This window comes from Protopterus annectens, chromosome 14.part0, assembly GCF_019279795.1.
Source record: "Protopterus annectens isolate FY-2018-M chromosome 14.part0, PAN1.0, whole genome shotgun sequence".
NCBI classification, from domain to species: domain Eukaryota; kingdom Metazoa; phylum Chordata; order Ceratodontiformes; family Protopteridae; genus Protopterus; species Protopterus annectens.
In genome coordinates this window covers 889,346,271-889,371,497 of record NC_056748.1, presented here as the reverse complement: position 1 = coordinate 889,371,497, position 25,227 = coordinate 889,346,271, and the positions used below count along the sequence as shown (strand labels likewise).

The following is a 25,227-nucleotide window of genomic DNA, read 5'->3' as shown; positions in this document are numbered from 1 at the left end:
TATAGTATTTCTAATGTCATTTTGATTGCATTGGATTATACTGTATTTGTATTGTATGGTATGTGGAGTTTTTCTCCCCGGGCCTCTGATGAAAACAAGTTCTGTAGACCCAGTCAGACCACCCTGGCAAACAAATGTCAAATAAATAATAAATAAAATAAAAGAGTCAGTCAGAAATCTTGGCAGAGAATCTAAAAACTAATAAAAGTGTAATGATGAAATTATTGACAGGTGAAGACTGTAACCTAATATATACATAAATAATTTGGAGTAATAAATCTGAATGAGGATTAGTCAGCAGCTGGCTAATTCTGGTCACCACATGAAGCCACTGAGTCAGAAACTGCTTACTTATGAATACAGGAATAGGGACTGCAAACCCATTTTCAAGTGCTTGAAATAGAAGTTCCTTCACTATTGGGTTGTTTGACCTGTCAGAAACTTAGTATAGTGACAATAATTCATAATGTGAATGTACAGAATAATGATCTGCATCATAAGCATGAATAGTTATTTACTGGTCTGGGGTGTTTGCCAAGAGTTCATCATATTTAGAGAGGAAGAGAGCAGCGTTACCAATAGATCTTATCCAAGAAAAGTTCCAATAGCCCTGAGAAGTACAACTGAAATGGAATTGAGCAGAGTGGACACACTGAGTGTAACTAAGAAGCAAGGTGGGCCTACTGACATAGTGGATAGTATGGTTACCACTGTGAATCCTGACATAATTCATATATGATTTGACTCCAAAGATCATAATAATAATAATGATAATTATAAAGTTACAAGAGAGATAATACTTGCTTTGCATAGCTGAAGAGCTAGATGTAAATGATGTTTTCTGCCCTTGATGTTACCTGGGATTTTGGCAAATTAGTCTCCAAGATGAAAGCTGCAAGCTGAGTTCATTTAATATAATTAGACTTCCGTCTGATACATTTTAACTCTGAATAGCATGAAACAAGATTAAGAAAAAGCAAGAGTGTGATACAAATACCTTCACCAGAAAGTAAATAAGTGATTATGAGATTTCTAGGTATGGTGCAATATATTTCAAAGCATGTTTTGAATATGTCAGAAATAACTGTGCCATTAAGAAAGTTATTAGAACAAAATGATACTGGAACCAAGAACAAAAAATGAGACTTAAATTGTTTAAACAGTGGCAAAGTTACCAAAAAATGTTTTGATGTGATTAAGTTATAAGTAAAAGCAGGACTAAAAAGAACCACTGTACTAACTACAGAAAATATATAAAGTTGCCTCTGGATTAACAGCAATGACTGACAGAAAATATATGCTCCGATAAGAAGACATGCCAGCAATAGTGCATGGTGGTGAAATGTTTAATGAATATATTTAAAGAAAAAGTGTTAATGAAAAGTGATCTTAAGCCATTGCAAAGAATATTCAAGAAATCAGTGCATGAGGTATCACACAGATTTCAAGTCGTTCTGTTATATTTCCAAAAATATGTCCTGAGAGTGAGTTTTAAGCCAGGAAACAGATGGATTATTATTTATTTTATTTTATTATATTCGTTGGCCGGGTATGTTCGACTGGACCAGAGGCCTGTTTTCAGTGGAGACCCGGGGAGAAAAGTTCCACAGTAATATATGACAATACACAAACATAGTAACATAGTAACATTAGTATAATAGAATTATTTTATACCATCTAGAAACAGTAAAAATCAAGGTCCTTTTAACTAGTGGAGACCCAGGGGAAAAACTCCACAGTAGTACAATACAAACAACTAGTAGTAAATATAATACAATCAGTAGAACTATACAATTACAGTTGCAGAGACAATCTAGTAGCAGTAAATATAATACGATCAGTAGGACTCTACAAGAGTAAAACAGTAGACAGAATATAAGTTAAAGTTTGCAAAAGGGATGTTAGATGGTCAGGTGAGGAAGGCAACTAAGGGTGGGGAAGTAGATTAACCTGGGGAGAGGCAGGAGCACAGCCAGTGACTGGTGAGGTATGTATATAGCACATATGCTTGAAAGAGAAGTGTACACCAGATATGCCAAGTCGTTCAGTAGCAAGAAATTCTGCTTGGAAATGAACTGGAAGTTAACTGGGTAATTTCAAATTTGCATAAAACTCACATAAAGTTGAAATAGTTTCAGAAATATACCAAGAATGCAAATGCTTAAATCAGGAGTGTCCAACCCGCGGCCCGCGGGCCGCATGCGGCCCTCAGAGCTCTTCCATGCGGCCCGCGACCCTTAAATTTAAATTTAATTTTAATTTAACTTTTTTTCCGTGTGTTTACACGTCCGCGTACTTTTGCTGTTCTGCGCATGCGCCAACTTTCTTTTTTTTACGCTTTTTTCATACCAGCGTCTTTCCGCTGGTATGCATCTGTAACACAGTTCGGTCATTTTTAAAGCTGAAGGAAGGCACGAGATCATGGAGAGGATTTATTTTATTTGAGTACACCGACTACACTACACTACAACATAGCAAAAGGTAAGTAAAGCTAAGTATTTTTGACACTAGTTAAGCTAAGTTAAAGTTAAAGTTAAGCTCCGCTGTATAATTGGCAACCTGGTGCTCAGCATGTGTACACTTTCAGGCTGAGGCCGGTAGTCTGCAATGTTTTACAGTTGAGCCCTTATTTCCCTCATGCATTATGTTGTCCTACAGGCGTTAGTATATAGCCTCATTTTAGTTTAGTACCTGATTATTACATACGTACTTTTCATTAGTATTTATATTTTTCTCATTTTTCTTATTTTGTAGAAGCCATAGGTAGGCTATGTGTATATCTGAGTATCTGCCTGGTTGTCAGTTTTGTCAGACTTTATATCTGTTGACTTCTTTATCGGAAGTTGTTTAATTTCCATAGTGGCACTTACTTGGAACATCTTAGTGCCTGCAATAAGCAGAGGTGAGTGGATAGCTGTCAGCGATTGGACAGCTGCCTTGTGACATATATATCATTTACATTTTCAGTTCAGTCTTTGATCTGAAGCTGTCAGCATAGGTTTGTTAATCATTGATGTTTGATGAGTTTGATTCTAGACAGGATAATCATAGCACAATTGTTTTTCCATTACGCTAGCAGTCGTTTGATTGACTGCGTTTTGGTGCCTGCTAGTGGTTGTTGTGGGACGTTTTTGTCCCTGGACTGATTTTCTTCGTCTTGTTATATCTTTACAGTTTGTTTGCCTGGATAGTGATGAGGGATGTTTTGTTATTAGTGATCGCTGTATACATGACTGTTGTTTATATGACTTGAGGCAAGATCAGAGTATATATACAGCTATGATTAAGGTTAGTACCAAAATACACTGTGCTATCATGATGTCACTGTTTATGTTTTTGTAGCATTAACAGATGCAAGTTTCATTTTTATATAACATGAACAGGTGCATAGTTTTATCTTTGGACTGCTACGTACTGTCTTTTGTATGATTCACATCATTATGTGCGTGGTAGTTACCTTAGATGCGTTTGATGTGAAGACAGCATATGGGGTTTGTTTATCTATGGAATACATACCAAGAATCTAAGTATGCGTTTAGTTAGCGACTCTAGATATGAGTCGGCAAAGGTGATACTACTGTATGTATAAATAGAAATACTGTTAGTTTTAATTATGAGACACTGTTTCAGTTTCATGCCTTGTGCTTTAATGAAGGTTTGCATAGTTATCTTAAGAAATAAAGGAATACACTAGCAACTTTTGCTGCTAGGCTGATGGGTTTTAACACGTTATTTATGTATGGCATATTATGCTTCTTAGATGTTTCCAACTCATGGAAGCTAACAATACATCTACAGTGCCTGTATGTCTTCTCCCCACATTAAGAATATCAGTGGGATGCTCAGCAAAAGAAACAACAGCCCATGCTATCTTCATTTCTCTTTTGTGTGAAAAAAAACATCCTGAACAAGTGTGTTTATCTATCTCAGCCAAGGATAGTGACCCATAGATGCTAAGGTGTGTAATCCTGCCCAAACTGCTTTTGGCAAATATGGATGAGATAAGGAAGGTACTACTGCACCTGCTAATTTTTTTTACAAATAAACTAAGATGTTAGATTTAACTGTTTTTTAAATAATTAGAATGAGATATTGAATTTAGGGCAAATATTATGCATTTATTAATTTATTTATTGTTCAAATTCACCTACAAAACAGCCACATTAGTCCGCATAAACCTGGATGGAGTCTCTTGCTGGTTTTTTTTTTTTTTTTTTTTTTTTGCTCTTCAGTTAATGTGAGACCTTTTTTTTTTTTTTTTTTTTTTTGGTCCTCACTTGCCATTTGCCCCCAGACCATTTCTGTTGACTCAATGCGGCCCTTGCAAGTGAAAAGGTTGGACACCCCTGGCTTAAATGTTCCTATGAAAGAACAACAAGAACAGAAGTCAATAAAAAATGAAATGCAGTTTTCCTTTTCATTTTTATATAAAATAAATATTTGTTCAATTCAAGTAAACTACATTATTAAGAAAATGTGTATCTGATCTGTGCTGCTGTTCAGAATTTCCAAAAGATTTGAAGTTAGCTGATATTACCACTAGAAATATGATCAATGCACTTAAAGCTATATTTTAGAATATGGTGCTCCAGGGATGGGTGGATTTTATAACTTACTACTGTATGGCAATGTGGAGTTCAAGAGATTTTCAAAACTTGGGAATTTCACCATGTAACATACTTTCCCAACTGCACATAGGCTTTAATCAGGTGAATATAGAGGTACAGACTGCACTAATAAAGAAGTTGTAGCATATTAAACTGTGGCTGCTACAAGGACTATGACTTAGTTTTACTGGAATATAGCAATACACCACAACAATGTGATGTCCTATAATTTAAGGATCATGGTGGACTGAAAGGGTGAATCTCTACTTTACCTCTTTGTTAACTCCAAAAGTCTATATCAGGTTCAAGAAAAACTAAAACAAATCTGTTAAGACAATGTGCATTTTAAAAAAAATATATAGGACATACATTCAAGATAAAACATTAAAAGGGAGCTACTTCAGTTTCTTAGTAATGAATACAAGTGCCATTGTTATGATAATGACTACATCAGATGTATGGCAAGTAGCTCATATGTGCACAGCTAAACAGTTATTTCTAAACTGCACTAATACAGTTGTTTAACACAATGTACATGTGTAAACATTGGTTTCTGCTCCATCGTTAATCTGTCCTAGCCCTTCCTTTTATAAACCTATATATTGCTTTAAGTTGTGATCTGTCGTTCTCATCAGTATCTAATTGTATCTTCCAAAAAATCACTACTCAGTTGCTCTTCTGCAAATAAACTATCACAGTATTTGAATTGTACAGATAGCAAAGAGTTAATTGTAACTATCTGTTGAAACTTGCAAATGCCTGTCTGGCCCAGGTCATGGCTACAAATGCTCTGTGGGCCACCCCACCTTCCCAGTCAACAAAGTTAAATAAATAAACATCAGAGACAGTTTGACATGAAGAAATTAAATAAAGGGAGAATTTAAGATTACAAATCAGTTTAGTACTGGAAAAAAGTTGAAGCTTACTGATCCCTACGAGAAGAAAGTGGTACACATCATACTGAGTATTTTATTTATTTAATAGTTTGCATGATTTTATCATTGTACATGTGCTTGATTATCAGGCCTTTTCCCAGTTGATGCATTTGCCCCACTCCCTCACAGGGAATGAGAGTCAATCACCTAGATGTACTTCCTTCCACAGCAAGTTATTTAAGCCCCTAATCCACCCCTATTGAGTAACATTTAAACACATGCCATAGCGGGACCTTCTACTCCCTCCCCTCCTGCTGGCACGCCTCTGCCCCTGTGCTTGGAAGCCTACTGTGCAAATGGACAGCCTTTTAGTGCCATTTGCACATCCTCATATCATTTTGCTGCCTCCTTTATACCCCAGTTTCCACAATGTCTGAGATGGCACAGGTCCAGACTGCCTCCTCCCTCCATGTGGGCAAGCCAGCATTATCCATTCACTATAGCAACCCTTTTGCTGGCTCCACCAACACCTGGATGGTAGTTGATTACATATCATCTGGGCTGCAGTCAGGGCATTATTCCTAGGTGACTAGTTGATTCCAGATCATCTGAACTACAGTCAGGGCATTATTCATGGGTGACTAGTTTATTCCAGATCATCTGGGCTACAGTCAGGGCATTATTCATCAGTGTCATTGAGGTGGCTGTCATTATTTTATTAAAGAAAGACCAACATGAAATGTCAAAGTATTATGATGTGGAGGCAGAATTGTTTATTTTTATTGTTTTTCTGTTACTGTCTGACAAATACCAGCCATCCCAGAATCTAATTAGCCTATTCATTCTCCTTAGGATGAGAACATATTACAGAAGTCCATTATCCAGGCAATCATCAAACATTCATTTTTTTCTGTATATAGCTGTAAATCCCTCCTACCCACTCACCATCCCTCAAGTGACTGAAGTGTGTACTTGCTTGTTTGAAGGGCTGCTGTGCTATCTCCCACTAACGCTTGCTTGCTCACTCCCATACCCACACTATATCCTAAAAGCTACTGCATACTGCAGCATAACAGAGCCAAGCACACATCTCTGGCCTGATTACTGCACACTGTGCTTCAGCGTTGTCACTGGAGTTATTACTGCTGTGGACAGAACTAACTGCCTCCCAACCAGAATAGATGAGCTGGATGGCTTCCCACCAACTCTGAATGGCTTCTCCTGCACCTGGCCACAAATCTAACAAGCATACCTCTCAACCTCTTAGAGCAAGAAATCTGGACAAGACCATAAATAAAAGTGGGGCAAAGGCTCAAAAATAGGGACAATTTTTAAACATTGCTCTTACAATTTAGAAAGTTAATAGAGTAATAGGTTTTGCATTAGCATGAATTTTCTGAAGGATATGAAGTCTGAAACTCAAATGTCTGTCATTATTTTCTAACTTCAGTCTCTAATGATTTACCACTAATTTGCCAGATAAACATATTTTTATGAAAAATGGACCAGAAATATGAGTCCAAAATCTGGACACTCTGTGAAAATTTGTACAGTTGAGAGGTATGCTAACAAGTTCTTAGTTGAAGCTTTACCCATGTATCCCACAGAGACGATTAGTACAACTATTAACAGTATTGGAAGATCTACCAGAATACAGGTGCCTCATTAAACTGTATTTTTCACAAAAAGGAGGAGGAAACAATTTACAGTCTTAAATAAAATATACTTAGGTTCATAGGTGTACTAGGCTAATGGCCCTGGCGCCTTTACAAGCCTAGCCCATAGGATTACCCTGGCATCATGACACCCAACCTTAGTTCCTAGTGCCTCTGTCGAGTATAGCCACTGGAGTGATCCCCGGGGTGAATTTTCTATGTCCCATCCACTCATCAAGATTTCTCTTGAAGAGGGCCAGTGAGGTGCTCTGCTTGACATGTATGGGAAGTCTATTCCATAGCATGGGCAGCCTCTGGGTTATGAACCTATCCCTCCAGCATGTTCTGTTGATTGTGGTAATGAGGTTGAGGTCTCTAGAGTGTGTGGTGCGGAGGGATTGGGATTTCTTTAGATGTAGCATTTCTAACAGAGCTGGGTCAGACATGGCTTTGTAAGTCAAGCAGAGATTGCCTGTAAGTAGGCGATATGAGACAGAGAATAGTTGGAGTTTTTTGAGTCTGTCCATATAAGACAAGTGTATAAGGCCTAGGATCCTCTTTTTGAGGTACTTTTGTGGCCTCTCCAGTTGTTGCAGATGTCTAGTGAGGTACATGTCAAATGGGGCATTGTACTCGATGACTGGCCTAATGAGGGAAGAGTAGAGAGAGACAATGACCTCTTTCTTCCTGGATGTAAAACCCTTAGTAATAAGATGTGCCACATAGAATGACTTTCTGATCACAGTGGCAACATGGTGATCAAAAGAGAGGTTGCTGTCAACCTGTGTTCCCAGATTTCTTATAACGCCTTCTGTGTTCATTGGACTACCATCAATGTGGTAATTCAAGGGAACTGGGTTTATCCCAAAGGGGATGAAGACATTTTTTTGGCATTGAGCTTAAGGCCATGGTTCTGACACCAGTCATTGGTCTCATTGAGGCCTTCCTGTAGGATGTCAGCATCACTTGGGAGTTAATAATAGCTCCCACCTTGCAATCATCTGCAAACTTTGTCAGCCAGAGTCCCTTTGTGTTGGCCTGGACTTCAGAGAAGTAGATACCAAACAGGAGAGGACCCAGGACCGAACCCTGTGGGACTCCACTCGTGACTGGTCAGCAGTCTGACTTGGAGTTAGCTACTTTCATACTGTGGGCCAGTTTGCAACCCACCTAGTGATATAGGGATTGATGCCTAGCTTAGTACGTTTTTCTATGATTCCTGAGTGGGGAATGGTATCAAAGGCCTTGGCCAGTTCAAGGTAAGCTGTATGAACCACCTTACCTTCATCCCCAACTCTGGTGACTAACTCAAAGAAGTCGACCAAGTTGAGCAGTTCACAAAACCAAACAGTGTAGGATCCAGAGTTTGGAGATTCCCTGTATCCTTGTTTATTAGGTCCATGATGATGCTTTCCATAGCTTTGCATATCAGACTCATCAGGCTAATGGGCCGATAGTTCCTGGAGTCTGTAGTCACTCCTCCTTTGTGGAGAGGGATGACTGTAGCAGTGTGCCATTCGGTAGGGACAAAGCCTGAGGTGAGGCTGTGATTGAACAGGGCACACAGGTGAGGTGCCAGTTCACTCTGTAGTTCATGTAGAACACAACCAGGGATACTGTCAGGTCCCATAGAAGCTGTATTCTTGGCCTTGGACAGTGCTTTTACCTATAGAAGTGCTGACCCCATTTGAATTAGCCAGTTAAAAACAGGGACATCTGAAATTAATGACATTCGAATGCTGCAGAATGCGGGATCATTCCACTATGACTTCTCAATTCCTAATTCCACAAAGCATGTCTCCTTGTACAAATCTACATGGAGCTATTTAATGAGTATACATAGCATTGCTCCAACAGTATTTATAAAGGAAGATAGTTTCATTCAACTAAATGTATTTTTATTTTTTACACTTTTTACCCCTAGTGTCTGTTGATCATTAGCCCCTTCCTGGCTAATGGACATATATGGTCTCCATCATAGGGATAAAAAAAGTTTAAGACAAGCCATCATTCAGACTGCCATCAGGGATGGTTCATGTTTTTTTTTTTCCCTTAGCCCTTATCTCTCCATATGCATGCCTACCTAAGCAGCCAAAGGGGGACATGCAGTGGACTGATTGCAGTGGTTAGCCCTGACTTCTGCATGGGATGTTGCCTGCAGACAGACCTGTCCCCTTCCATGAAGCACAGGAGGTGGTTTACCTGGCCTTCTTTAGGGAAATTGCACTTCCCTGTGTTCCCCCAAACTCACAACCTTGCCCTCCCCTGGAAGAGGTGAGTGAATCAAGCCTCTTCACTCCTGTTTCACCACTACTGGAGCTGCTAATCAAATCTTCACCACCTGGGTCACAATAAGGTCTCCATTTCTTTCATAATGGAGACAAGCAGCAGTTTCATCCAGTAAATGTCTCTGCAGGAAAGCAAACACTTATGTACCCCAGATATGTGGGGGTGTTTACTTCACAACATTTTCTTTAATCTGAGGACAATGCAGTTTGAAGAAAGAAAAATAATTAATAAAATACTAAAAACTTTGTTTTTTCTCCAATGTGCTGCAATCTCTGAGTGAAAATGATGCATTACCATTAATCCAAAACACATTGCTATAATATGTAGCAAACATAACAAACTGAGCCAAAAAAATCAAAACCCTCAACACAAGTACGTACAAAATGAGCAATGTGAGTTATTACTGAGAACCAATTTATATGGGAAGCTACCTTATAGATGGTGAACATGCAGTTTTATCTAAATCTCAGGACAGGTTCAGAAGATCCTGTGCTGTGTGTCCTGAAGAGTGCGTGAAACAGCACAAGAGAAAATGGCAGATCGTGGCTCACAAACCCACTAGTCACATTCCTCTCAACTGTACCTCTTGTGAAGGAGTATGCCTCATTTTGAGTCTTAAAAAGTAGATGTTTCGCACTGTTCCACAATGAAAATTTTGATACATGTTCATTGGATGGGATTTTATAACAAATATCCACGATAAACAATTCTTAATAATACTGAATCATATTAAATCAGCAGAAGAACTATTTTACCTATGAGGAAACAGTAAACCACACTATGAGTTTCCTTGCATAAGTCAGTAGAATGTGTTCTACATTCTGTCCTTTTGTTTCAGTTTGTGAGAGGTCCATTTTGTCTTTTTGCTTCATATTGTGAGAAGCACTGTTCCACATTTTGAAGACAGAGAGTTGGGAGCTGTGGCTAGTTGTTCATCATCAACAGCTTGCTACATAATGTGAGCTTTTTATGTGACCTTGTTGGCCAGTCAATATGATTTAAAAACTGCCACGCCATGCTTCAGATGTAGCACAGCATAGCATGCCATGAAATCAGGCATATTGTTTACTGTGTGCAGGAGCAGTGCACAGAAATACCTTAACGTAGTTGTTATAGCTAATCTGTACATTTATAGTAACATTTTGATACCAGCAGTATTTTGTAGAGACAGTGACTCACCCATTAACGAAAGGCTGCACTTAACTGCCTTGTAACTTAGCACAGCTCACCAGATTCCACCATTAATTATTTGTAAGAGTCAGTCTGAAATCATTATTTAAGATAAAAGACTTGCTGGTTTAGTGCATGTTAGAGAGTCAGGCAAAACTTTTCTCATTCCAGACCTATATTTATTTTTTTATTCTTAGAAATTTAACTGCCAGTGTGTGTGTGTGTGGGGGGGGGGGGACAACACCTCACGGTTAACATTGACAGTGTTTGTTTCCCCACTTAATTTATCAGCTGGAGTACCTAATGTGTAACATCTGCATTTCATCATCTGCCCATGGATTTCTATAGAATGCTTTTTTTCCCCTATGTCCCAAAGACTTGCTATAGATGAACTGGTACTCCACAAAGTTGCATGTAGATATGTGTGCCATATGCTCAAGTGCATGTATGTGTTTTCGTGCATCCTGTGATAGGTTCGTGCTCTGTCCAGGATGGACTTCTCACCTTACACCCAATAAGAGGCAGGATAGGTTCTAGCTTCCCTGTGTAACCCTAAATTTCTGAGCAATCAGAGAATTAATAAATATATATTATCATGTCCTCTATCAGACCACAACAAGCAGAGGACTGTTTTCGTGTACATGAGTGTTAGCAGGAGTACAACTAGATTTTTGTGGCACATAAGGACTACTTGGCCCATCTACCCAATCCATTTTGCTGCTTAATAGAGAACCTGCAACTTTTACTTAGCTAATAACTTGTTTATATTTTACTGCTCATAAAAGTAGCCCAGTCCTTGGCATTCTTGAATCTGATTTTATTTCTGGAAGCTGTTTTCCACCACCACCATCCTTTCTGCTAAAGAATGTGATCCATATACTTTGCAGCTTAATGCTATGACCCTTATTCTCATATATGCTTTTGTTAGAAAAATGGTTCCCATTTGGTTCTATGAAGTCTTCTGAGATACATAATAATTGTTATGTTTCTAAATTAAAATGATTTGTGTTGTATGTTACTTATGATGCATTTGTGGTAGACATTCCAAACTTAGTCCAGCTTAATATGTATCTTCTGATAGTATTTTTCAACAGCTAACCTTGCAATGCACCTCTGCTTTCTCTCTCAATCAGCTTTGTTTTGCATAGTTTATACTTTGAGCTCTATATGTATGCATTTCTTGCACTTTTTTTCTTCAGGGGCCTGATCTTAACTAAAATAAACCTCTTAGGAGTTATTCCACTTGCCCACTTAAATAATAAATCCATGAATAAATAATAGGTGGAAGGAGGGTTGAAAATGTTAAATATCTGTAATTTGCTAGAGTACAGGAAATCTTACAGATATTAAAAAAATAAATAAGCACACAATAAATGTTACAGCTGGTCTTAAAGAAATCAGAGAGGAGCTGAACTGCCTGCGATTTTTTACAGTGCTGAAATCACAGCAATAGTTTCTTTGGGACAGACCTTATGACAACAGTTCTGATATTTACTGCAGCCTGAATAGACACTCATGCATTAGCCACATGGATTGCTATACTTTAGATAATGTGCTGAATGGTAAACAACACCCTAGTGGAGAATTAATATTTTCTACAGGATATTAATGCACAGGTAAAGGCTGATATAAAAAGCTATTGCACAGCTGCTTGGCAATGTAACAAGGTGACATGAAGCACAAATGAAAAAATAGATGACCGCCATCTTACTTGTGCTCACTAAATACAGCTGAAATGTCATGTTTTTTTAAGTATGAAAAATAATAAGTAAAAATTATATAACGATAAAGCTGAATTAATGAAAGTAACTACAGTAGTAGTTACAAGTAGCTGCTGTTTCCCTTCTACTCACTAAATGCGTTTGTTGAAAAGTTATTAGTGGGTTTGATGGGAGGACTGAACAACAAATGAAACTGTAGCACCAACACCAGTTACAATGATCTGCATATGTACGTGTGCATGTGGGTGTGAGAAGGGGGGGTTAATGCTTTACATTCTATTGTTATTATTTTTTAATTTCTTCATTCATTTGATCACAATACAATATCTGAGCTATACACAGTCAAGCAAGTGACTGACATTGATGGGCATGCATGTGTGTGCCTCTGCATCTATATACATGAGACAGAAAGAAAGTGTGGGTTTGTGGGCACTTGTAGTAATTTGCATTGTATGCATATTATTATTACTGCGTATTCATTTATTCATTCATTTGACCACAATATGACATTTGAGGTGTACATTGTCAATAAAGTGCCTGTAATTGCTGGATATGAGTGTGTGTGTGTGTGTGTGTGTGTGTGTGTGTGTGTGTGTGTGTGTGTGTGTGTGTGTGTGTGTGTGTGTGTGTGTTTGTGTGTAGACATTAGGAAATATACACATAATGTATATTTTCATGGTAAAATACTTTTCCTCCAATAACAATTACATATGCCACTGCAACGTTGAAACATTAGGCGGAGGAACTAATTTACATCAGAAAGATAAAAAAAGTTTATTTACTTATTTAGAATAAGTTGAAAGCTCTAATATGTCTAGTCACATTCTCATTCTTTGTGAATCCAGGCCCACATGGACTACAGTTTCACTGCCTACATTGTGCGGGAGTTTAAGTCCATTGATCAGGTATGGACATTATTATACATAGATTTCTTGCATGAAAAACAGGAGGGAAGAATAATAGTGGCTGGAAATTTCAATTTACCAGAATCAGACTGTAATAATATTGTTCAACAACATTAGTAAGGTAATTATTCACAACACATGTTCAGGAACAACAATTGCTTCGGATTGTAAAAAAGCTACCAGGGAAAAGAACATAATAAACATTGTTTGTGTCCCAAAGAAATTACAGTACTTGTGCATTATTGCAACCACACACTGTCAGAATCATGGCAGTCTCGGCTGGAAGGTAGTTTACTGTTATTGGAACGTTGTTGAGAACGCCGCGAATTCTGACAGATAAAAAACATGTAAAAAAAAGCCATTAAATAGAAAATCAATGCGTAGCAAAAGAAAACAAAAATAACAGAAGCATAGCTTCTATTTTGGTGCTTACATATAACTCTTGTACCCTGCTGTGAAACTGAAAACTCCACTACTAAGATCAAGATGTGCATGTAAAGCTGTTTTCCCTCTCAGCTACACTTTGAACAGCAGAGACCAGTAGCAGTTTAATACGCTTTGAGAATGTAATAGTGTCTGTAAAACAGACTGGTTAATAATGGTGTTGATTACATTATGTTTGAAAAAAATAATTTCAGCTTCTCAAGAAATAAGCAATTGATAGGTACAACAAGAATGACCAGTTAGATACTTTATAAAGTTAGCAGTAATCATGCATAAAGTAATCAGATAACAGTGTATTAGGCTTTCCTTTAGTGATTGGCATGTTTGGTAGCGTACATGGGTGGGAGGTCTAAGCTTATTAAAAATACTTGCCATTTTCTTTTGGACCACAGAAGACTAAATGTTGTAGGGAACTTAATAGGTTAGTGTTTTATATATTTCTTTTGTGTTGTCTAGACATGCAGCGAGCAAACATCTACAGATGTGGGGGTGAAAAGTACTAACGTATTATGACAACCACGTACTGTTAGCATTCACAGCATTCTCAGCAAAACGTTATTTAATTGAGAACAGAATGTTGCCCAGAATTCATTGAATACTGACAGTGTGTAAGTACCAAAATTACTGTTACTTCAAGCCATGGTTTACCACCATTGAGGTGCAGTGATCATGGGGTTATAAAGGTTAATTTGTTTCTAGATAATTCTGACAAACTGAAATCTAAATCAGTGCACAGAAGAGTAATTACAGATTATATGGAAACAAAACAGTCACCATGTAAACCTAACTGGAGTGATGTGTTCAGTGGAAAAAACTGCAGATGGAATGTGAAAAGTTTTGAAAGAGAAATTGTTTGAGCACAAAAAATAAAAAAAAAAGTTTAACATCAGGATCTAGGCATACAAGGTCTGGGGGATATATTTCCATAAGAACATGATACCTGATTAAGGTAAGAGACAAAAAATATATAAGAAATGGAAAAGAGGTCAAACTACATCTGAAATAAATAAGATGGACAAACAAATTAAGTATAGTGTGAGCAAAGATCAAGAAAATTTGAATTAAATGTGTATAAAGATATTGAGCATATTAGGAAACCATGTTATAGATACATAAGATGTGGAAGGATTAAAGACATACAAATTGATAAACTGTATGTAGATTATAAAATTTATTCTCAGACAAAACAGATTATAGATATTTTTACAAAATATAATGCAGAACAGTTTGGCTCCACAAAGGTAGTGATAAGTTGTCCTAGTGACATCTAGGTAACCTAGATACTGAAATCAAATTAGATTGTGTTGAAAAAGAACTGTGCAAACTGGATCCAAACAAAGCACATGGAGGAGACGGAATTAGTAACAATGACCTGAGAACACTCCAGCAAGAACTTGCAGTACCATTGTACCATTGGACACTAGCAGTAAGTCTGTTAAGTGCCACAATGGCAGCAACATTACAGTGGGGATGGAGCATGAGGGGATATACCATACGTTGTTCAAAATACGAAAAACACAAAGAAAATTACACCAACAACACTAGGTGTCCGGAAATAAGCAGCCCAAATGCGATAGAAAACTTATTGAACTTTAATGGATTCTGGTACCTTGGCTTTTGCCTTCACAAGGAATATCTACCATGATCAAATCCACCGCTTATAAACCAACAGCCATAATCAATTAAACAATTAAGTAATTAAACAATATAAATTCATTTGAAAAAATATATATATACATACATTTAAAGGAACCTAATCATCATACATTACCTAACAATTTATAACACTTTGTTTTCAAATACAAAATACTTTATATATTATTTGAATATTATATTTATTAAGAATGCTAGATACAAAATATCCCTAACATACCTACAATGTGAAAAATTCATACTTTAATTAATAAGTCTCTAAATTTCTAAATTCAAACCCAAGGGATATAAAGTATTAAACTTAATAATGCATTTAGATTCCAAATTCAACAAACCCCTAGTAAAATTAATACTATTGGAATCTAACCCCCAGGGTCTGCCCAAAATACTAAAAGTCAAACCATTATCTATTCCCCCGTGTACTTCATAAAAATGCCTAGCCACTGGACTTTCTAATCTACCCCTCCTTATGTCACCAATGTGTTCAAGAATTCTTAATTTCACTCTTCTCCTAGTCTGGCCAATATACCACTTTTTGGTGCACAACTGCATCCCAGTATATAAACAACACCCAAAGAATTGCAATCAAAATGTTCTATAGCACTAAAACTAACCCCATTGATCTCAGTATTATCCAAATTTCTGCACCTAGTGCAGACCTTGCACTTTCCACAGGGGAATGTCCCAGCATTCAATTGTTTCTTATGAAGTTTAAATCTTAATAGTTCCTTTAAATTCTAAAACCTACCATATGAAAAAGTTACTTTGTTGGGAAACAAATGTCCTATCTTGTCATCCCTGCTGATAATGGGCCACAATGAATTAACCACTCTTCTTGAGATATTGGAGAATTCTGAAAATCTACTCACAAAAAATAATGCATTGTCCCCCAAAGTTTTCTCCATACTCTCCCTGTCATAATTATTACCTCTTGTATTGAAATCTAACATTTCCTTACTACTATGGGACCTAACATGCTTGATTATACCTAACTCATGTTCAACTTGATTTCTAGCTGACATCACTATGTTTTTAGGATAGCCTCTATATACTCGTGGCATGCAAAAAATTATTGGTGGCTGTTTCTTTGTGATAAGGTCTGAATTGTACTTTTCTATCAGACCCCACATAAAAACTAACATCAAGAAATTGGATTTCACGACGCCCTGTCTTATAAGTGAAATCCAAACCACAAGAATTGTTTTTTAACTCACCAATAAATATATCAAAGTCCCTACAATCACCTTCACAAAGAAATAAAAGATCATCAATAAATCTTTTGCACTTTATCACTTTGTTGCAAAAAAAATCATTAGGATAGATGAACAGGTTCTCAAAATGTGCCATAAATATAATGGCATATGAAGGAGCATAGGGGGCACCCATTGCTGTGCCCTCCTTTTGAAGAAAAAAAGTTTTTTCAAATTCAAAGCAATTGTGAGTTAAACAAAAATCTAACAAATTGATAATGTAAGAAGTATGTGGACCTTCCCCTAACATCCTACTAACTGCCTCTAGTCCCCAAGTTCTATTAATACTTGTGTATAGAGACTTGACATCTACAGTTGCCCAATAGAAATTAACATTCCAAACCGTGCCCCCTATGTTGTTACAAACTTCACTTGTATTTTTCACATGTGAGGACACCCTATTTAAATGTTTTTTAAGCACAGAATCCAAAAAAATTCCTACATTCTGTAAGTATGCACCCCTGCCTGAAACAATTGGACGTCCTGGGGGATTCCTTATATCCTTATGCACCTTTGGGATTATAAAAAACCTTGCATCCTTAGGATTCTTAATATACAACTTTTTAACATCTTTAGCTGTAAAGAAACCCAGGCGTTCACCCCTTTCCAGTATATCAAGCAGTGTGCTGTTAAAAATTTTAACAGGATTGGTAGCCAGGCGTTCATATACACTTACATCTGACAATAAATCAAAGGCTGAAGAAATATATTTATCTTTGAGATAAATTACCCAATTTCCGTCTTTGTCAGATTCAGTAAACACATGTTTCCCAATCGATTCCCTTAATTCACGCAAAGCCAGCCACTCGTTCTTACTTAAATTAAAAACCTTTTTGCTGTGCTTAAATTTCTTAAATTCAATTTCTAATGTGTCACATAAAGTTTTTTCAAACACATTTATAACAACATTGATTTTTGGTGGTTCAAAATCACTCACAAACGGGACTTTCGGCACATCAAATTTCCCATAACCCGTAAAATATTAAAACTCAGAACTCATGACAATATTCTGCTCCTCTCCATAAATATCAAACAATTCATTTTCATAAATTGTCATATCCATCAAGGAACTATCTAAAAGTGACTCATCCATACTAACAGAATTCTTTTTCTCCATTAAATTATTACTAGCAAAAAAAAAACTTTTAAATGCAACTTCCTGCAGAACTTTTTTGCTTCAATAATAACATCCGCCAGGCTAGGAAAGTGAGTGGGCACGAATTTTGTACCCTTGTTTAACAAACCAAGAATATTGTCAGTAATATTCAAATCAGAAAGATTTATAATACGTAAATTCTCACCTACATTGTGAACATAAGCACTAGAAAAAACATTGGTGACATATGGAGTATTGAAAACTTGAGATGAAATAAATCCACATGTACGAACAAAATCACAAAAAACAGTTCTATCTTCTTTTTCCCTTTCCTTGAAAGCGTCGCCCTCTTCCTCTGTTCTGCGTTGTGATCACTTATAAGACAGGGCGTCGTGAAATCCAATTTCTTGATGTTAGTTTTTATGTGGGGTCTGATAGAAAAGTACAATTCAGACCTTATCACAAAGAAACAGCCACCAATAATTTTTTGCATGCCATGAGTATGCATAGTCTCAGTCTTATTAGTTCTTTACCATTAGGTGAATTTAAACGTATTGCTGTCAATACGTCAGAAAAATATATGTTTAATTCAGAATTCAACAAGGTTGAGGCAAAATTAAGTACTAGAGGCTATCCTAAAAACATGGTGATGTCAGCTAGAAATCAAGTTGAACATGAGTTAGGTATAATCAAGCATGTTAGGTCCCATAGTAGTAAGGAAATGTTAGATTTCAACACAAGAGGCAATAATTATGACAGGGAAAGTATGGAGAAAACTTTGGGGGACAATGTATTATTTTTTGTGAGTAGATTTTCAGAATTCTCCAATATCTCAGGAAGAGTGGTTAATTCATTGTGGCTCATTATCAGCAGGGATGACAAGATAGGACATTTGTTTCCCAACAAAGTAACTTTTTCATATGGTAGGAACTGTTAAGATTTAAACTTCATAAGAAACAATTGAATGCTGGGACATTCCCCTGTGGAAAGTGCAAGGTCTGCACTAGGTGCAGAAATTTGGATAATACTGAGATCAATGGGGTTAGTTTTAGTGCTATAGAACATTCTGATTGCAATTCTTTGGGTGTTGTTTATATACTGGGATGCAGTTGTGCACCAAAAAGTGGTATATTGGCCAGACTAGGAGAAGAGTGAAATTAAGAATTCTTGAACACATTGGTGACATAAGGAGGGGTAGATTAGAAAGTCCAGTGGCTAGGCATTTTTATGAAGTACACGGGGGAATAGATAATGGTTTGACTTTTAGTATTTTGGGCAGACCCTGGGGGTTAGATTCCAATAGTATTAATTTTACTAGGGGTTTGTTGAATTTGGAATCTAAATGCATTATTAAGTTTAATACTTTATATCCCTTGGGTATGAATTTAGAAATTTAGAGACTTATTAATTAAAGTATGACTTTTTCACATTGTAGGTATGTTAGGGATATTTTGTATCTAGCATTCTTAATAAATATAATATTCAAATAATATATAAAGTATTTTGTATTTGAAAACAAAGTGTTATAAATTGTTAGGTAATGTATGATGATTAGGTTCCTTTAAATGTATGTATATATATATTTTTTCAAACAAATTTATATTGTTTAATTACTTAATTGTTTAATTGATTATGGCTGTTGGTTTATAAGCGGTGGATTTGTTCATGGTAGATATTCCTTGTGAAGGCGAAAGCCAAGGTACCAGAATCCATTAAAGTTCAATAAGTTTTCTATCGCATTTGGGCTGCTTATTTCCGGACACCTAGTGTTGTTGGTGTAATTTTCTTTGTGTTTTTCGTATTTTGAACAACGTATGGTATATCCCCTCATGCTCCATCCCCACTGTAATGTTGCTGCCATTGTGGCACTTAACAGACTTACTGCTAGTGTCCAATGGTTCCACCTGGTCTCTGTTGGTACCATCATGGCAATTATGTATTACATGGTGGTCTACTGGTTCTCCCACTACTCCCAATCCCAATCCTGTGGTTGGTGTAATTATGGCACTTGAGTGTGTATGAAGCTCCCCCACCCCGTCCTGATTTTTTGTGGTATAGGGCACTCTTCCCTGGTGTCCAGCTTATCTTTCTCATCACTATAGTAATTTTGATGCCAGTACAGTACTGAAGAGCATGGATCTTCTCAACCCCCAGTCCTCAAAGTAACAGCAGTGCTGGCACAGAACTTTTCCACATTATTCTCCCTGGTGTCCAGTGGATCTCCCCACTCTCTGATCCCCCATTTTAAAGCTGGTGCCATTATGGCACTTTTACCCTGGTGTCTGGTGGTCCCCCCACTATGTTCATGTTCGTGATTGAATATGGCTTCTTGGCTGTGTTTGGTACCATGATATGGTGGGGATGACTGTGCCAATCTACACAGCCAGACAATGTCTTGAATCACCCAGCTGTGTAGATTGGTGATTTTAGGGAGAGAGAGCACATGAATAATAAGCATATGCCTCTCCCCCGAATGCCTCATTAGCATTCCACATGGCCGCAGGACCAGCCCTTCATGATACTTCACATCGTCATGTTGTAGGTGTGTTCATGAAAACAAAACATGTACATGGCTGTGTACACATCACAGTGAGTTTATGAATCCAGCCCTATGAGCTGCTAAGAAGTTTTATCCTTTCTCCCAGGTTTGAATTCCTCAGTTTCCATTTGCATACTGTGTGTATCTGGGTAAATCATTTAACTCTGGGCCTGGAACATCTCAGTGGCCAGTAGGCCTCGAGCTTGTTGTTCATCATTCTTGAAAAGACATATTAATTCCTAGTTGACTTAGCTGTTTAAAAGAATACAACAACAACAGTAATAATAGTAATAATAATGTGAAATTAGGTTAATCCTGGTGTTAATCCTGGTATTATCAATATGTTACATTTGGGTAACATCTCAGTGGCCAGTAGGCCTTGAGCTTGTTGTTCATCATTCTTGAAAAGACATATTAATTCCTAGTTGACTTAGCTGTTTAAAAGAATACAACAACAACAGTAATAATAGTAATAATAATGTGAAATTAGGTTAATCCTGGTGTTAATCTTGGTATTATCAATATGTTACATTTGGGTAGCAGTCAAGTAGCAAATATTAGTATTATTTCAGCAAAGAAGCTCAAGGTGCCAGTATTATATTCAGCATTGATTAGGGCAATTATTGAATACAATGCCCTCTTTGGGATGAACCTCGCTAGACAAATCAAACAACTAGAAGAACCCCAGGGGTTCCAAACTAAGAAGATAATTGGCTTACAAACCAAAAGCTACCAGAAAAGACTGGAAGCACTGTCTCTTTATTCAGTATCTGACAAACTTCTCAGTAGGGGAGATCTATTCCTCACTGCAAATTAAGAAGTATTACACAGGAACTGGATGACTGTATAGGCATTCACAGATTCACCCCTGTCTTGATTGGCATGGCCCTCCCTGTAAAAGGAGGCACAGTCTAAGAGTGGGTACCAATAAGAGGGAAATATTCACAAGACTCAGTTGTCTTGTATTTCTTATGATTCTTATCATTGTCCTGGAAGACTACTCCTATCTGCCACATAGGCATTAAAGCCAGCTAGAAAGTCAGGCTTCTTGGTCATGGCTGCATCATCAGGCATATATACAAAAATGGGTGGGACTGATGGTTCCCTGCAGGGTATTGATATTAGAAGCTGAAGTTATATGTTTGGATGTTAAGTTCTCTGTTTGGATGTTAGCAATGTATTGGCATACAACTCTAGATGTGAGCTTCCAGATTATAATCCAAACTAACACTATAAGGACTCAGTGACCTAGAGTGGGTGTATGAGCCATGACCTAAGGACTCAGTGACCTAGAGTGGGTGTATGAGCCATGACCTAAGGACTCAGTGACCTAGAGTGGGTGTATGAGCCATGACCTAAGGACTCAGTGACCTAGAGTGAGTGTATGAGCCATGACCTAAGGACTCAGTGACCTAGAGTGGGTGTATGAGCCATGACCTAAGGACTCAGTGACCTAGAGTGAGTGTATGAGCCATGACCTAAGGACTCAGTGACCTAGAGTGGGTGTATGAGCCATGACCTAAGGACTCAGTGACCTAGAGTGAGTGTATGAGCCATGACCTAAGGACTCAGTGACCTAGAGTGGGTGTATGAGCCATGACCTAAGGACTCAGTGACCTAGAGTGGGTGTATGAGCCATGACCTAATGACTCAGTGACCTAGAGTGGGTGCTTTCAGCTAGTGATGGACAGCATGTGTCAGTTATCATTAATAAGTGATAGAGAAACTGTTAATATATGTCTCATGCCTAATCTGAGATTTGGCTGACTTCATTCTTTTTGCAGAATATTAGCTGCAGCATATACAGACGTAAATCAATTATGCTACTAAAGTTACTGAATGCAGCATTTATGTTTGTCATTTCAGCTTCAGTCCCTGCCACATATCAGCCTCAGAAGCAAATCTGCCAGCAAGGCCAGAACTGTTAGATACGTTTTCCTGCATTCAAAACCAGCAGAACTGGAAGACTGACGAAAATTTTGATCTGGAAATGTATTTTCCTCCACTACCTGAAAGCTGCAACTTCTGAAGCCTGCATAATTACAACATTACCAATTTACAATACTTGAAGCTGTCTTAGTATTGTCAACTAATACTATAACTATACCACAGACAGCTGTGTCATCTTGAAGAATAAGTTTATGGCCAGTAGAAAATTAAAAACCTGGGTTTGTATTGCCCTCTGGTGGTAAAGATTGGAAAATGCAACATTTTAATCATGTTACTGATAATGAATGTGTTGTGTTTTGCAGGCGTTATAAGACTTTTTATTTTCTGTCCTCAGAAACTCATGAGGAAACACTGTAACTTAATCTAAATCTATACTGTTTCAGTTGTCATGTTATGTTATACTAATTGTTATGCAAAGTTGTACGTATTTTATCAGGTAACATTAAATCCAGGCTGCACTATACTGTACTTGTAAATATAAAACAAATGAGAGCAAATTACAACACACATAACTGCACTACTCTCCATTATTAATATATGTTTGTTATAATGTATTTTTTAGCCTGTAAACAGGTATTGCAAATAATTCTTAAAGAGACAACTTGTAACCAATTAAGTGTGCACTTAAGGTGATTTACTGAATCGTGCAACTAAAACCTGACAGTATGACAAAGTAGTATGAAATATCTGTATAGAAAAGAGAGCGTTGTTCTTTATTCAGTGGCACTAGATCAGTCAGCATATATTCAGTGAAGACTTCTTGCCAGTTATGTAAATCTTACAAAGGAAATTTCATTACAACCCCAAAACTATGCTGATTCAGTGCTAGAATAAAACTAAAAGCATTACCCTTGTATTTTACCATAATACAATTCTGTATGAGTGATATTCAAATTAATTGTACTTTTTTAGTTTCATTTAAATAATGCAAACAGTATGATGCTTTTAATTTGCTATTTTAATTTTCAGTCCAAAAAGAGCAGTATATTGTCTTAAAAAGAAACTTTACTCTGATTTTAACTGAGAAATTACCATACAAATTAACAATGTTGTACTTTGAAAATACATGGAGCAGTCAGTCTCATCTGGAAAGTTTCTATATTATAAAATGATTTCTAAAACTATTTTTTTTTTTGGGGGGGGGTCACTGTGCTGTTGCATTGGAATAAAATTAAGCCCTTTGCCTTGATAATTTACAGTACCCAGTTTGTAATGCAGTCAGAAGACCCTAGTTGCATTATTTTTGGCAAAAGTAAAATTGGAATGGGCTGAGGAGCTGTATGTTGCCCATTACAGCAGGAACTAAAAAATGTTACTGCAAGAAAATTCCTTTATTGGATGAAGATTGAAAAAATAAATAAATAAATAAATTGCAAACACGAATGCATGGATTGTTTTCTCCTGTTTGCTAAATTAAGAGTGCTGTCTAGAAATCTTGACAGTCTTCTCATAATTTCTGTGCAACGTATTTTTGCACAATGCATTAGGATGCTTTTTCTCTGTATACATAGCATAAAATCACAAACTCCAAAAGAATTATATCAAACTGATAAATATGCACCCTTAATAAGCAGCTCTGCACAATCCTTGCTAAAATGACACAGCCAGAATTGTCACTTAAGCACATTTGTTATAATTTGGTAGTTTTCTTAAGCTATATAGGCCAATGCAGGGACCATTGCACTGTCATCTAATTAATATATATATATATATATATATATATATATATATATATATATATATATATATATATATATATATATATGTACATATATACAGAGAACAGAATGATGTTTGACCACTATGGCCTAAAAATATAGCTGTTACATTACTTGCGCAGTTTGTTGTTGTCAAACAGATGATATAAATAAGAATAAATATACATTAGTGAAAATTTTAACAAAATGATTCACTGTTAATAATGATTTTTTTATTTGCTACTTTTGAAAAAGGCAGTTGGTTTATCATTTGGTAGTGTATGTTAATATATCTGGCAAACAGATGTAAATGTGATACCCCACATAGGCCTAGGTTTGTTTTCCATGTCCTCTGCTTGTACACCATGCAGCTTTAAGCATGTCTGCTAACTATAACAAAGCACTCAGGATGCCCCTGAAAATCCATATGTATACCTGGTGGGTCATTCCAAATCTGCAGCCTAAATAAAGGAAATGTGATAGGTAATAGGTTCATAGGATGATACTAGGCTATTGGCCCGGAGGCCCTTATAAGCCTAGCCATGAAATTCACCCATGTTCCCCACAAAGTCAGCACCTGTTTCCCCTGTCCAGCAGGGGTGTATTTTCTGTTTCCCATCCAGTCATCCAGGTTCCCCTTAAAGAGGGCTAGGAAGGTACTCTGCTTGACATGGGAAGGGAGTCTATTCCACAAATGGGGGAGTCTTTGGGACACAAATCTATCCTGCCAACAAGTTCTATTAATGTCACAGACCAGGTTGAGGCCTTGCATGCGGGTTGCACGAGTGAAGTTTTACTTACGGTTATGCAGCAACTCTATCAAGGCTGGGTCTGAGATGGCGTTGTATGCCAGACACAGATCACCACTGTGTAGTCTGTATGAGACTGAGTAGAGGGACAGGGCTTTTAGCCTATATGTATAGGTAGATGTTTGAGACCCCAGATTTTCTTAGTCAAGAACCTCTGTGGTATCTCCAGCTGCTGCATATGCTTGGCAAGATACATGCCGAAGGGGGCATTGTACTCAATAATGGGTCTGATATGGGAGGAGTACATGGATGTTATGACCTCCTTGTTCCTGGATGAAATGCCCTTACTTATGAGGTGGGCCATGTAGGCAACATGGTGGTAAAAAGTCAGGTTGCTATCAACCTGGGTGCCCAAGCCCTCATGACTGATTGTATGCTTAATATGTTGTTATTAATGTGATGTAATCTGTCACCATTCATTAGTTTGGGTAAGGCCCTCTTGGAGGATGTTCACATCACTGGGGGAATTTAAGACACCACCCGGCTTGCAGTCACCTGCAAACTTGGTCAGCCACAGACTACTGGTTTTGGCTTGCACCTCAGAAAAGTGTATCCCAAATAGTAGAG

General features: G+C 37.2%; 1 protein-coding gene across 4 annotated transcripts in view; it reads left to right on the top strand.

The window, feature by feature from the left end:
- Positions 1-23,537, top strand: part of LOC122789323 (collagen alpha-1(XII) chain-like) — a 1,412,827-nt gene extending 1,389,290 nt beyond the window's left edge. For 3 of the 4 annotated variants that reach the window (XM_044056685.1, XM_044056683.1, XM_044056681.1), the window contains one exon: positions 22,071-23,537. In XM_044056685.1, coding sequence (XP_043912620.1) covers positions 22,071-22,132 — 62 coding nt within the window. In that variant the 3' untranslated portion in view covers positions 22,133-23,537. Of the gene's footprint in view, positions 1-13,162; positions 13,223-22,070 lie in introns of all 4 variants that reach the window. The other variant, XM_044056682.1, reaches the window with a different exon arrangement.
- Positions 23,538-25,227: the final 1,690 nt, after the last annotated feature.